The 14136-nt window shown below is 38.1% G+C and overlaps 1 protein-coding gene across 1 annotated transcript in view; it reads left to right on the plus strand.

The window, feature by feature from the left end:
- Positions 1-14136, plus strand: part of cfap58 (cilia and flagella associated protein 58) — a gene marked incomplete at its 3' end in the record, with an annotated part of 145647 nt that overhangs the window by 1108 nt on the left and 130403 nt on the right. The window contains 5 exon segments of the mRNA NM_001077556.4: positions 1756-2016; positions 2104-2252; positions 4785-4941; positions 7847-8041; positions 11234-11371. Of these exon segments, the coding sequence (NP_001071024.4) occupies positions 1756-2016; positions 2104-2252; positions 4785-4941; positions 7847-8041; positions 11234-11371 (900 nt within the window).

A 14136-nucleotide genomic window follows, 5' to 3' on the forward strand; every position in this document is an offset into this window, starting at 1 on the left:
CCTAAAAAGTATGCAAGTTTGCTGTATACACCATACTTTGTAGAAATTTAGTGAATTAAACTGCACAACCCAAAAGAAACAATGGTAATCAAAATGATAAAATATGTCTCTTGAACAAAAATGATTGATTCTATTTTATTTGACACTTTTGCATTTATGAGAAAAAAAGTGTCATTATGAATGTGACATCTTTTTGTTAGGACTGATGTGAAATTGCCACTTGTGTGACTTTGGTAAATCAAATATATAATTGTTTAAAAAAATTGACAGAGACGTTTTTGAGTATTTCAGAAGTACTGTAAAATATAAGCCTGCACAAAAAATGTAGAAACGGTTTCCATATTTTGGTGAAAATTAAATTTTTTTTTGGCAAGGTTGACATTTGCATGGAATTGCTCATTAGAAAGGTGAAAGTCTGAATGTGTGAATATAAAACCAACTTTACCTCAGTAAACACAAAACAAAAAAACCTTGTTCAAAAGTATTGTAACATAGCCTCATAAGTTTAAACAATTTGTCTAGTTTTAAGATATGTAAGAGGACGAACTTAGATAAGAAGAGAAATTGTTAATACTTAACATTTTTTTTCCCATCGTGAAATGAACAAAAGTAATTTCCACCACATCTCAATGTAACGTTACAGCTTTTATTTCAAAATGAAATCAATTATGGCAGTCAAAATTAGTCTTAAATCTTTTTTTTGTATCTAGTTTAACCAATCTTTCCACATTGTATATAATAATTAAACATTTGTCAATGAAATAAATGAGTCCCTTTAGGACCAAGTGCTACATTTGTACACCTGTCACTTTCTAAAATTTAATATTAATTTGGTTAAGAGCTTTTTAGACAATAAATAAACTGAATTTGTATATTAAATAGAGCATGAGCTCATAAATTGTGAAAACATTTTTAATGTGTGGTAAGAACTTTTTAAATATCTTTTAAAAATGTGTGTGGTGATGGAAATGACTATAGACTCATTCATTCATATTCTTTTCGGCTTCCCTTTATTCATCTGGGGTCGCCACAGCGGAATGAACCGTCAAATTTTCCAGAAAATGTTTTATACAGTGGATATCCCCCAGCTGCAACCCATCACTGGGAAACATCCATACACACCCATTAACACAAATTAACTACTATATCAGCCAATTCACCTATATCACATGTCTTTGGACTTGTGGGGGAAACCGGAGCACCCAGGGGAAACCAACATGAACACAGGTAGAACATGCAAACTCCACAAAGAAATGCCAACTGACCCAGCTGGGGCTCGAACCAGCGACCTTCTTGCTGTGAGGCGAATGTGCTACCCACTGTGCCACCCTGCAGCCCTGAATTTTATTTTATTTTATTTTATTTTATTTTATTTTATTTTATTTTATTTTATTTTATTTTATTTTATTTTATTTTATTTTATTTTTGGAATGCATCTCACTTGTTCATCCTTTTGTAAACCATTCAAATCCTCAGAATGATTGACCACACTCAAAAAAGTATATTTCAGATGGATTATTCCAAGCTTTTTTCTCTGAAGATTTCTTTGTGAAACACTCTAACATCTGTATTAAAAATCAGCACCTGCTGCTGTCTCTTTGTTCTTGGTGTTTGATCACAGATTTCAGTACAGTATCAGCAGTGCTACTGTTGATGTGCAAACTGTTACAGATCTGCCAGACTCTCTTCAGCTTATTTACAGTACATTGTCAGCACAGGTTTGAAGTTTTCTTATGCTTCTGAATACATTTTCAGACTGACGACAGTACGTTGGAAACCATGGAAATAGGCTTCCAGGAGGTATTAAATGAATTATCAGGAGACGAAAAATTCGACAAGTTTCGCGTGGAATACGAAAAGGTCACCAAAGCTCTGCGGAAGTCCCACGAGAACGAAAAGAGACTGATGGCCAAATGCAGAGAGCTGAACGCAGAGATAGTGTCCAACTCTGTCAAACTGTCCACCGCCATGAAACTAGTGGATGAAGATCAGGCCTCCATCAACACCCTTAAACAGGTACATCAGCAAGAAAATATGCCGCCGTAATTTATTATGTTGCCAGATCATTTACTTTCATCGTCTATGTGTTTTACTTTTAATTAGGAAATTGACAAGGCCTGGAAAATGGTTGAAGCTTCACATGAAAAGGAGTTGCAGGCTAAAGAAACAATTAAAAAGCATAAGGAGGAAATCGCCAATCTAAACAATCTCGTGGAAAAAGGAGCCGGAGTCTCTGGGGGTCAAGAATACAGGTGAATAATGTTATGTGTTATATAAAAATGAAAATATGCTGTTAATTTACTCACCCTCAGGCCATTTGAGATATATTGTACGATTATTTTTTTTCTTTTCTTTATTAGAACATTAAAGAAGATTATTTAGCCGAAACATTGGTGATTGGTTATTATTGGCATGATGTAAGTCAACTTTTGGAAGTTAAAAAAACAACAACATACAGTATAAAGGCTACAACACATTAAAGTCAAATGATTTGGTCTGTACAAAACACTGAACGCTATTCAGTGATTATAATCTTTAATCCACAGCCTCAACAAAAAGGACGCTTAATCTAAATGGTACTCATATAAAAGAGTACAAGTATGCTTGATCTTAATAGGGAAAGTTTACTTCATAGATTCCCAACTTTTAATGTACGCTATTATGTACAACACTATTGTTAACACACTCAGGAATAAGGGTGATGAGTTTCTTGCACAGACTAATCATTTCGCTACATTAAAGCTCAATGTATCATCAGGGTCCATAGGGATTGTTTTAGTTTTGTCTGTATGATTTTTATTCCAAAAGTGATGCTCGAGTAGGTTCTACATTTGAATTTGAATTTCAAATGCAACTTTTAGAAAATTATGAGAATGTGAGTAGTATGAATAGAATTCAGACATGCTACATCTGCAATTTGTCATCATCGCATGTTGTACCCGTATCAGTTGAATCAATTCACTTCCATTCTTGAATTCTCTCATGTTGCATCATGGGATAACACAGTATCCGTTGAATGCACACTAATGAATTTGACTTATTTTTATATACTTATTATATATATATATATATATATATATATATATATATATATATATATATATATATATATATATATATATATATATATATATATGTGTGTGTGTGTGTGTGTGTACAGTGTAAAATGTAAATATACACTCACCAGCCACTTTATTAGGTACAATTAGGATTAGGTATTAGGTGCAAATTTTTACTAATCCAACCACACGGCAGCAAATCATTCAGGCACGTAGACATGGTCAAGACGATCTGCTGCAGTTCAAACTGAGTATCAGAATGGGGAAGAAAGGTGACTTTGAACGTGGCTTGGTTGTTGGTGCCAGACGGGCTGGTCTGAGTATTTTAGAAACTGCTGATCTACTGGGATTTTCACGCACAGCCATCTTTAGGGTTTACAGAGAATGGTCCGAAAAAGAGAAAATATCCGGTTAGCGGCAGTTCTGTGGGCGCAAATGTCTTCTTGATGCCAGAGGTCAGAGGAGAATGGTTCCAGCTGATTGAAAGACAACAGTAACTCAAATAGCTAAGAACAGAAAACTGAGGCTACAGTTCACAAAGACTCACCAAAGTTGTACAATAGAGGATTCGAAAAACGTTGCCTGGTCTAATGAGTCTCAATTTCTGCAGTGACATTTGGATGGTAGGGTCAGAATTTGGTGTCAACAGCATGAAAGCATGGATCCATCCTGCCATGTATCAACGGTTCCAGCTGGTGGTGGTTGTGTGATGATGTAAGGGAGATTTTTTTGGCACACATTAAGCATCATGTCAGCGTCACAGCATACAGTACCTGAGTATTGTTGCTGACCATGTCCATCTCTTTATGACCACTGGTTTCTTGAACATGACAACGAGTTCACTGAATTAAAAAAGTCTCCACAGTCACCAGATCTCAATCAAGTAGAGCACCTTTGGGATGTGGTGAAACGGGAGATTCACATCATGGATGTGCAGCCGACAAATCTGCAGCAACTGTATGACGCTATCATGTCAATATCGACCACAATCTCTGAGGAATATTTTGAGTACCTAGCTGAATCTATGCCACAAAGAATTAAGGCGGTTCTGAAGGCAAAATGGGGTCCAACCCGGTAGTAGTGTATCTAATAAATTGGCCGATGAGTGTAACTATACAATCACTTGTTTTGTTTCACAAAGTCTTTCATATATATTGCATTCAATTTACAAATGATCACAAATCATCTAAACATTTGCATATTCTAAAAAAAATACTAAATAAATAAAAATAGGCGGTTTGTTCCACTGTGGCGACCACTGATAAATCAGGGACTAAGCCGAAGGATAGTGAGTGAGTATAGGTAAATCAAAAATGACTAAAATTTATAATAAATAGGTTTAATGATGGGGCATATTTCATGTGGGCCTGCTAATATTGCATGTTGCATGATGGCCTTCAGCTCCGGTTTCCCCCACATACCAAAGCCATAGGTGAATGGAATAAAACTAAATTGGCCATAGTGTTTGTGTGTGAATGTGAGTGTATATGGGTGTTTCCCAGTACTGGGTTGCAACTGGAAAGGCATCCACTGCGTAAAACATTTGCTGGATAAGTTGGCGGTTCATTCCGCTGTGGTGACCCCTAATATAAAAAGGGACCAAGCTGAAAGAAATGAATGAATGAATGAATGAATGATGGCCTTCAGAGATACTATAACCATATCAGGTGTTCTGTTGAGGATCAAGAACAAAGCTTGTTCATAAACCTTGCTGAATGTTTGTAGTGTGGGCGATCTGTTAAAGATCAAAGAGGAGCTGACCGAGCAGAGAGACAAGCTTCTGTCGGAGGTGGTGACACTTCGGGAAAACCTTACTAAAGCCACCGGTGCTCAGCAGGAGATCGAGGCTGAGAAGAACAAAGCCATGGACATGATTGCTCAGGTATTACATGAAACGAAAAAAAAAAGTACTTGAACCCACGTGTCTTGTGATAACACTGAAGTCTGAATGAAATGAAAATGTCTAATGTTTATTTTTCTAGTCTTAAGGTGAACAATTAATCTGTGCACTTGTTTTGGCAATCTTTAATCAAAATCTGACCATTTGATTGCACGAATGGCAGTCCTTCTCTTTTGATATGTGATATATGCTTAGCCACTCCAATCGTTAGTTTGCGGCAAGTGAAAGAAGAAAGGAGGGTCACAAAAAATAAAACCCCTCCCCCTAGTCAAGATTTAAATTCGGAAACATGTCATTCTCCTGCAAAAAAGTCATCAGCAACTTTCAGTTAATAGTATGCAGAGTAACACCCTTGGAGAAATGTAATGAATAGGGTAAAAGAAAAGTCACACAGGCACATTCATTCAAAGGCTTAATTGGCTCATTTCATCACTGACATCAGCATCGGTTGTGCTCGTCTGCTGTTTTTCCTCATCGGAGGGCTACGGAAATGTTTTAGGAGTTAATGAAAGCATTTGTGTTTCAAATGTCTAGCTGTGCCAGCAAATCGATGCTTGAAATATAGCGTCTGGCGATTGTTAGTCATAAAAATGATAACAATTTCTAGTGTTCAATCTTCACATGTTGTGAGAAATGGAATAGAAACTCTGTTAATGTGCTGATGAAACTTGTAAATGTGGACAAATTTGATTCCCCATTAGCTCCCTGGCAAAAATAAACTTGCTAAAATTGCTTGCTGTGTATAGAACAGTGCCACTACAAAACATTGATAAGTGGTCTGACAAACCATTTTAAACTCAGAGTGTATTCCAATCAGAAGTGTCTGCAAAAGTTAAAGATTGGATAGGCAGAAAATAATGGGCATCATGGACATTTTACTTAAAAAAAGAGTAAATGTTTTGCCCTAAAATTATTAAGTAAATGAACTATTTGTTTCATTTTTTAAAAAAAGTAAAAAAAAGTCAACTGTTGAAAAAATTAGAACCCAGTCTAGGAGACTTGTTAAAAGCAGAATTCCTAATTGAGACGTGTTGGTTGTTCTGCAGTCAAACAGGATCGTCAAAAAGTCTAAATTAAGTCTGACATGAACAGAGTTGTTCTGTCTATTATAATGTTTTAGGAGGGGCAGTGTATAGAAAACAGACATGACAAGTTTAGTTTCTTGAATAGATTCTGAGGTTTCACCTGCCCTGACCAGCTTGAAAATATCCCCCAAAGATAATGGCAGAGTCAATGAGACCCTGCCTTTAACATTTGCATCACTTTGGCTCAGTCAGGAAGCAAAGGGTTAATGCACTGGCTACTTTTTTGAATGAACTAGTTACTACTACTGCACTGGCTACTAGTTTTGAATGAAATTATATAATTATATATTAAAAACCAAAGAATATAACTTTTTTTCAGTTATTTCTTAATCTTTATTTGAAACTAAATTATCTCATTCTATCATTTTTGTCCGTTTTTGTGGGGGTAGCAATCTTAGGAAAGAAACCCCAAACTTCCTTCTTCCCACACACTTCATCCAGCTCCTTCCGAGGCGTTCCCAGGCCAGCCAAGAGACTTAAGTCCTTCCAGCGTGTTTTCTATGTCTTCCCCGAGACCTCCTCCCATCTGCCTGGAACTACTCCCTAGGTAGGCGTCCAGGAGGCATCCGAAACAGATGCCCGATCCACCTCAGCTGACTTCTATCGATGTGGAGGAGCAGCGGCTCTACTCCGAGCTCCACCCTGTGACAGCTCCTCACCCTATTATGAAGGTGCCACACTGCAAAGGAAACTCTTTCAACCGCTTGTATTCAAGATCTTGTCCTTTTGGTCATGACCCAAAGCTCATGATCATAGGTGAGAGTAGGAACGTAGATTGACCGGAAAATCGAGCGTTTTGTCTTTTGGCTTAGCTCCCTCTTAACCACAACGGACCGATAATCAACCACATTACAGCTGCCGCTGCACCAATCTGCCTGTAATCTCACATTCCATCCTTTCCTCACTCATGAACGAAACCCCAAGATATTTCTTCACCTGGGGTAAGGACTTTCTACCAACCTGAAGTTAGCAAACCACCTTTTTCCGGTGGAGCACCATGGCCTCGGACTTGGAGGTGCTGATTCTCATCCCAGCCACCCCACACTTGGTAGCAAACCACCCCAGTGCATGCTGAAGTTCTATGTTTGATGAAGCCAACAGAACAACATCGTCTGCATAGATGAAAACTTGTGGTCGCCGAACCGGACCCCCTCCAGCCCAAGGCTGCGCTTTGAAATTCTGTCCATAAAAATTATGAACAGAATTGGTGACAAAAGCCAGCCCTGCCGGAGGCCAACATGCACTGGATACCAGTTTTACTTATTGCCGGCAATGCGAACCAAAATCCTACTCTGTTCATACAGGGATGGCAACCCTTAACAGAGCGCCTCTGACCCCATAATCCTAGAGCACCTTCCACAGAATGCCACGAGGGACACAGTCGAATGCCTTCTCCATACTCCACAAAACGCATGTGGACTGGTTGGGCATACTCCCATGAACCCTCGAGCACCCTGGCCACTCACCTTTTTAAGTAAAGTAACTAACCTGCAATTCTGAGTGTGCCTCAAACAGGCGAGTGGGTTTGACAAACCAGTTTCCTGTAGAGAGAAAAAAAAAACACTTTTCCCCTCCGAATTCTAGCACTTAATTCTCTGAGTACTAACAGTTTCTTGGTATAATTAGCATTTCTTGTGTGTATTGCCTCTTTTTTTTGAAACGCTAAATGCCTCCGCAATTGTAAGTTGACTAAACTCAATGACTAAATGTAAAAAAAAATAAATGTAATAGCTTTTTTACAGTGTTGGATGGTGCTAAGCCCAATTCTTACCCGCAGACAAATCTGTCTCTCTCTCTCACAGCTTCAGCAGGAAATCCAGGTGCGTCAGAATGAGGTTCATCGGGAGACCAGGAGGAAGGAGAAGTTGGAAAAGGAAGTGAAGCAGTTTCAAACTGACCTGGAGTCCAAACAATCAGAGATTAAATTACTGACTCAGCAGAGCCAGCGTTTGCAGGATGATCAGCAGAAACTGGAACAACTGCTCCAGGAACACAAAGTAAGTGACTCTGGTCTACGGTCAGCAGATGAAAGTGTGACCTCAAATATAATGGAAGATTCACCAGTAAGACATCTCTGTTGATTTTAAATACTATTACTACACTTCTGTAATAAAAATAAACATAGTCAGTTTTCCACTATCAGGCCAAATGCTTCTATTTGCTTAATTGTTTCATTTCGTATATTTCAAAATTCAAAACCGTTTGCCAAGCTTATGCTTACATTACATATTTGGAATCCCCAATGAAATTAAACAACAACTGTCTCATAAGTTTCGTTTCTAAACATTCCAATCAAACAAAAATTGGCATTTTTTTCAGGATGCTCAAGCTAATGCACATACGCACTCGAAAAGAACGAGATCACGACACCGACCTCATTTATGGCCGTTCTACACATGATCATCCTCTGGATAATGTTTCGTCAGATCATCCTGGTCTTCTGAAGTAATTCACAACTTGATCTCGATGGCGAATCTCCTCTAAAAATGAAAGCGACTCAAAAAACTTTTGTTTTCTAGTGTAGTTGGTTTATTTAAAACAGGGGTGTCAAACTCCCGGCCAGTGGGCGATTTACAGCCCACCCGCAGCTGAAGTAAAAAATATAACGAGATTCGGCCCCCCAAAACTTATGTTTTTTAATCAATATCATTGTTGTGCTGTGTATAGACACGCCTAACCTATTGGATGTTTAAAGTACTGCACTATATTGTACTGTTTTTCTCACCTTACGATCAAGAATAAAGCACATGCAGATTGTTTCTGTGGCTGATTTAAATGTTGAAATATATGTCCGTAAGTGCTCTATTTTTACTAAAGCTCTATTTTTGTAAATATTCAAGGGTCATTTGAATATTATCAGTTTTATACCACCTGTATTTTGTTGAACAAACACTTTTTCATAGTTTGTTATGCTCAGTGTGTAACAAATATGCAAATTTAATATTTGATTCGATAATAATTGTCTTGTTGAATAGATTTTAAATATGCATATTGACATTTCTTTGAGAACTATGGAAATTTTACTGCTGGTTAAATTTAACATGTTAAAGTAAATGTGAATATGTGAAGATACTAAGAAGAACAATTGCCAGTAAAATTTGTAAAGTTACCCAAACTGTTTCTGCTGTTCTTACACTATCCGTTAAACATTTGGTAAAGCAACACTTGGTTGAGACCGAATAATAATAATTATTATCATTATTATGACTATTTAAATATCAACATGCTAATTTAAACAGCCACAGATATATTTGAGCAGTTGTATGAAGCAACACATGCTGATTTGCATTATCACTAGCGACAGGTAATGCTTATATATAAACATCAGATCTGTTGTCCTAAGATGCATCAATTACATCACTTTTTTCTTGTGCTTAAATATTTAAATCGCCTTCCTATAAACTGTCAGTCACTGAAATGGCCCGCCGCCAATTTGAGTTTGAGACTCAAAGTCAAGCTTTATGTGGATATAATTCTTCTGTCTGTGAAGCAAGTATTCTCTGAGATTCCAATGCGCTTGTTGACCACAAAAAATGTTGTAAAAGCACATGTCTAGTCTGAGCTTCTTTCCTGGATAAATGTCAGTCTATAGACCTTTTTCTTGGAACGCAAAATTACCCATTATGCTTTGCGTGTATGCGCAAGGAGAATGCGAAGAACTTCCGGTCGGCAGCTGATGCGTGTAAACGGTCATATTTGGACAGCTTTAAAACGATAGTTTTAATTTATTTTACCTGCTTTTATCCTTTTTGAACTAAAACTGTTGTCCATCAGACCCATCTCCTGGACTGATCATTTAAAGAAATGCGATTTAATAGGATGGAAAACAGCTGCTGTGAGGCGTTTTTCCCTCGTTGTCAGACGGCATCTTCTGCAGTTTAAATGAAGCCTTGTCATCGCTAAAGTCAACATTTTCTCTTTATTTCAAATATATAATCAGCCCAAACAAATGTAGTTCACCAAAATGTTTGACACACACACGTAGCCTGTACTGTGCCACTGACACACTGATTTAATAACTGTGACAAAGTGAAAACATAGGCTAGTGTCATTTCGAAATGACAGAAAAACACAAACCGTGGTAAAAACAACACACGAAATAAAACCCAAACGGCTCGCGATTAGAATGAACAGCAAATCAGCAAGCAGAGTATCAATAACAGACTTTTATTGGTCATTTTTGTAAATTGCACGACTTTCATACCTGGTAAGTTTCATCCCAGTACTCTGGTTTGCTCTCTCTCTCTCTCTCTGTGTGTGCGTGTGTGCTGACAGGCCAGCTGACAGGCCAGGAACGCATACACACACTGTTATTTCTGATGGCAGACACGTGAACTAGGAAAACGTTTTTCTCGTATTTCTGATGCGCTTGAACCACATGTGACAGATTATAACGGCTTTAACAGACACATTTCTAAGTTGTGTGTCACAAAAACACTCTGTTATCCATTAAAAACATTATTGAAACCCATTTTCGGAGCGCAAATTACCAGTTGTACACGCTGTAAACGGAAGCCCTCCATGCAGCAGCCGTAAAAAAGGTCTATATTGATTGCTGATTGGCTCTTGTATTAGTAGGCGGAACTTTATTCACCACATTTTTCACCGTTACATTTTTCCCTGTTCATAACTATACGAGTGAAATGTCTTGTTTGATCTATAGTCTTTGGTACTACTAATGTGCAGTTGTTGCTTTGGTAACACAAGTGTAATGTAAATAGAAATATAGATGATTCAATTAAAATAATAGCACATAGCCAGTTATTATTAAACCAGGCAACTTAGTGGCAAACTCATACATAAACACACAATCTACAACAACGACTCAGTTGTCCAACTGCACCTAGAATTCAGGGCTGAGAACAGTTTGTAATCATGACACACCTTGAAACCACATGAAAAAAAAAACAGTGGGAACCATGACTGTTCTTATAACCTTTGGCACAATAGTGGTAAAGCGGTTCATCTGGGCACATAACTTTCTGTAAAACTAAAAAAACATGACTAAATAACTTTATGTACAACCTCTCCATTTGAGAGGCTCCCCAAAGGGAGGGTCTGTCAGGGTCTGCTAACATCTAAAGATACTTTAAAGCATTTCACCCCATGCAATAGCAAGGTTGGAAACAAACAAGCACACAAACCAACACACACACACACACACAAGTAATTTGTGTTCTTGCTGACAGATTATAAATGAGAAAAGCAGTAAAGAAATGGAACAGCTCCAACATCGCAACACCAAACTGCAGCAAGATAATGAACAAAACTCCATCAACCTAGAGCAACTCTCCCAACAGAACCAACAGCGAGCATCAGACCTCAAGGTACCAACTCACACACTTTCTTTAATCATCTAAATGAGGACACACCATGGGCTTTGGCTCTTATAAAACAGGCTTTAACCTCTAAACATTTGATTTTGTTTTTAATAGAATGCAGTAAAGTTTGTCTAAAGTTTGGAAACAGTTCAGTTTTTTTAATGTTTCAATGAAATCTCCCACCAAGTTCACATTTATTTGTTTGTATAATAAATAAATGAAGTAATTTTGGGTCAGTTGTATTGTTACTATTTAAAATTTCTTTTTTGAAAATGTGTAATGCCATTTATTACTGTGATGCAGAGCTGAATTTTTAGCATCAATACTTGATTCTTCAGCGTCATATGAGCCCTCAGAAATAATTCTGATATGATTTGCTATTCGAGACATGTTAAGTATTGACCTTATTCTAAAATGTGGAAGTTTTGACAATTGTCTTACGCCTATTCACACGGGGTGTCAGCATCAACGCCTCCCATTCACTATAAATGGGTGTCGTCAGGCATTGCCGAACTGCATTGTGGATCCGTCGGCGCCTCTTCAAAGGAGTTTCTCGCAGTAGAAGTCGGGAATTGCTCAACTTTTCAAGCGCTGACGGAAGCCAATCAGATCGCTGTATGCAAATACACCAGCTCAGAAAGTGGCCTATTGATAAATAATTTCATTGGTTAACGCTGCTATGACGATCGTGTCAGCCCGAACTTTAGACACATTCTCTGTCAAGCGTTGACGCTGAAGCCCCGTGTGAATGGGGCGTTAGAACTTCCGATTCAGTTGTCTATGGGAGAAATGACTAGGAGTAATAAACGGCAAAAACGGTCAAAATACTCGCTCTACAAGCAAATGTGTCCATGACTATACAGACAAGGCAGAATTATATAATAAGAAAATATTAGTTTGCAACATCAAGCAGCGTAAAAAGCTGTTTTTAACTTTTAAAAATGAATGGAAGTGAATGAGACCGGAAGTCTCCAGCCAAATAGATTCAAATGGCTGCGCATGCTCGTACGTGAAGAATAAGGTCAATACTATATCCCCATTTATACAGTATTTTCTTCATTATCCTGTTCTTCAAGCATTTATTTTTATTAAAAGTCCCATAGGGTGCTTCGAAATTTGCATTTTTTATTCCACGCTTGACGTAATCTTAACTGAAAAATGATGAGAGGGTGGGGTATAGTGTAGCTCCTCCCCTTTTTAAAAAAGCCAATAGTGTTTTGTTTTGATCACAGTTCTGCAAGTGAGAGCAGTTGAGCTCAAGCACATCAGATGAAAACTAAGAAACATCTTAAAGGGGGTGGGTCAGATACTAGAGAGCATTTGACTGGTCAAGATTTGGAACTTTCAAAGCAGCAGAAATGTGTCTGTAACCTTCCCTAGCTTTGTGCATCAAGACAATCCTGTCTCGAAGGTCTACAGACAATTCCCTTGTCTTTATGCTTGGTTTGTGCTTTGACATGCACTTTCAACCCTGAGACCTTATGTCGACAGGTGTATGCCTTTTCAAATAATGTCCAATTAACTGAATTTAAAAAAGTGAAGCGCTATGAATATTTTCCGGATGCGCTGTAAGTAAAAAGACATGCAGTACTTCATAGTACAGAAAAACCACACATCTCGGTTCTACATTAATGCATACAGTACTTCGCAATCCATTTTAGGCCTCACACTGTAGGTAGACACATACACGCATACACACACACACACACACACACACACACACACACACACACACACACACACACACACACACACACACACACACACACACACACACACACACACACACACACACACAGATTTATGGTGCTGCCCTCTTTAAATCTGACAAAATTGTCTCGCTCTCTTATATAATTAGAGCTCTAGAGGATGAAGGTTTACGTTCCTCTTCCTCTCCCGTCAGACTAGTGATGGATCTTTCCTGCCTCAAACTTCCGTCAGGCTTCCAACCGAGTCACTGCGGGGGTTAATACAGCAAATGTTACATTTAATGAAATGCCCTGTATTCTCTTTGTTCTGGCTGCTATTGTAGTGGCTGGAGTCTGGAGGGAGATTGTTGGGTTGAATTCACCTCTCTGCAGGATATGCTGAAGCCGTATTGTTAAGCATTCTGTTTAATATGAGCATGTTTTTCTGTACTGAAATATTGTTGACCAATAGGAGAACAGAAGGACTACATGGTCTTCAGTTTCTGCAGTAGACCAGAGAGAGGCACAATCAACCTGCACAACAGCTCTGCAATCCAGAATCACTTTTTAAATGTATTGTATGGGATTTTTTGTAATGTCGGCACTCCCTTCTCTCTCTGAGTCATAAGCTCAAACCTCATGCTGGCCACAAGGGGGCACACTTTCAGCACCTTGGATCACTATCACTCTTGATCTACAAATTCACTCAGCCTGAACTATAACAGCCATGTAGTATGCTTAGTTATTTATCTAATAAGCAGTCTTTAATCAGGTACTGCAATTTAATTTAATACATAGGTCTTTAGTGTTTAGGGTCAGTGCAGTATTTCTGTCTGTCTATGTATCGAAGAGTTACATTGACAGACACAATATAGACTTTATATGCACATCCATTAGACGTCTAATGTTTAGTGGATCAATCTATAGTTCTGTCTATCGTTCTATCATTCTGTCTGTGTCTGTCTGTCTGTCTGTCTGTCTGTCTGTCTGTCTGTCTGTCTGTCTGTCTGTCTGTCTGTCTATCTATCTATCTATCTATCTATCTATCTATCTATCTATCTATCTATCTATCTATCTATCTAT

The sequence above is a fragment of the Danio rerio genome, chromosome 1 (genome assembly GCF_052040795.2).
Source record: "Danio rerio strain M-AB ecotype USA chromosome 1, GRCz13ab, whole genome shotgun sequence".
Classification (NCBI taxonomy): Eukaryota; Metazoa; Chordata; class Actinopteri; order Cypriniformes; family Danionidae; genus Danio; species Danio rerio.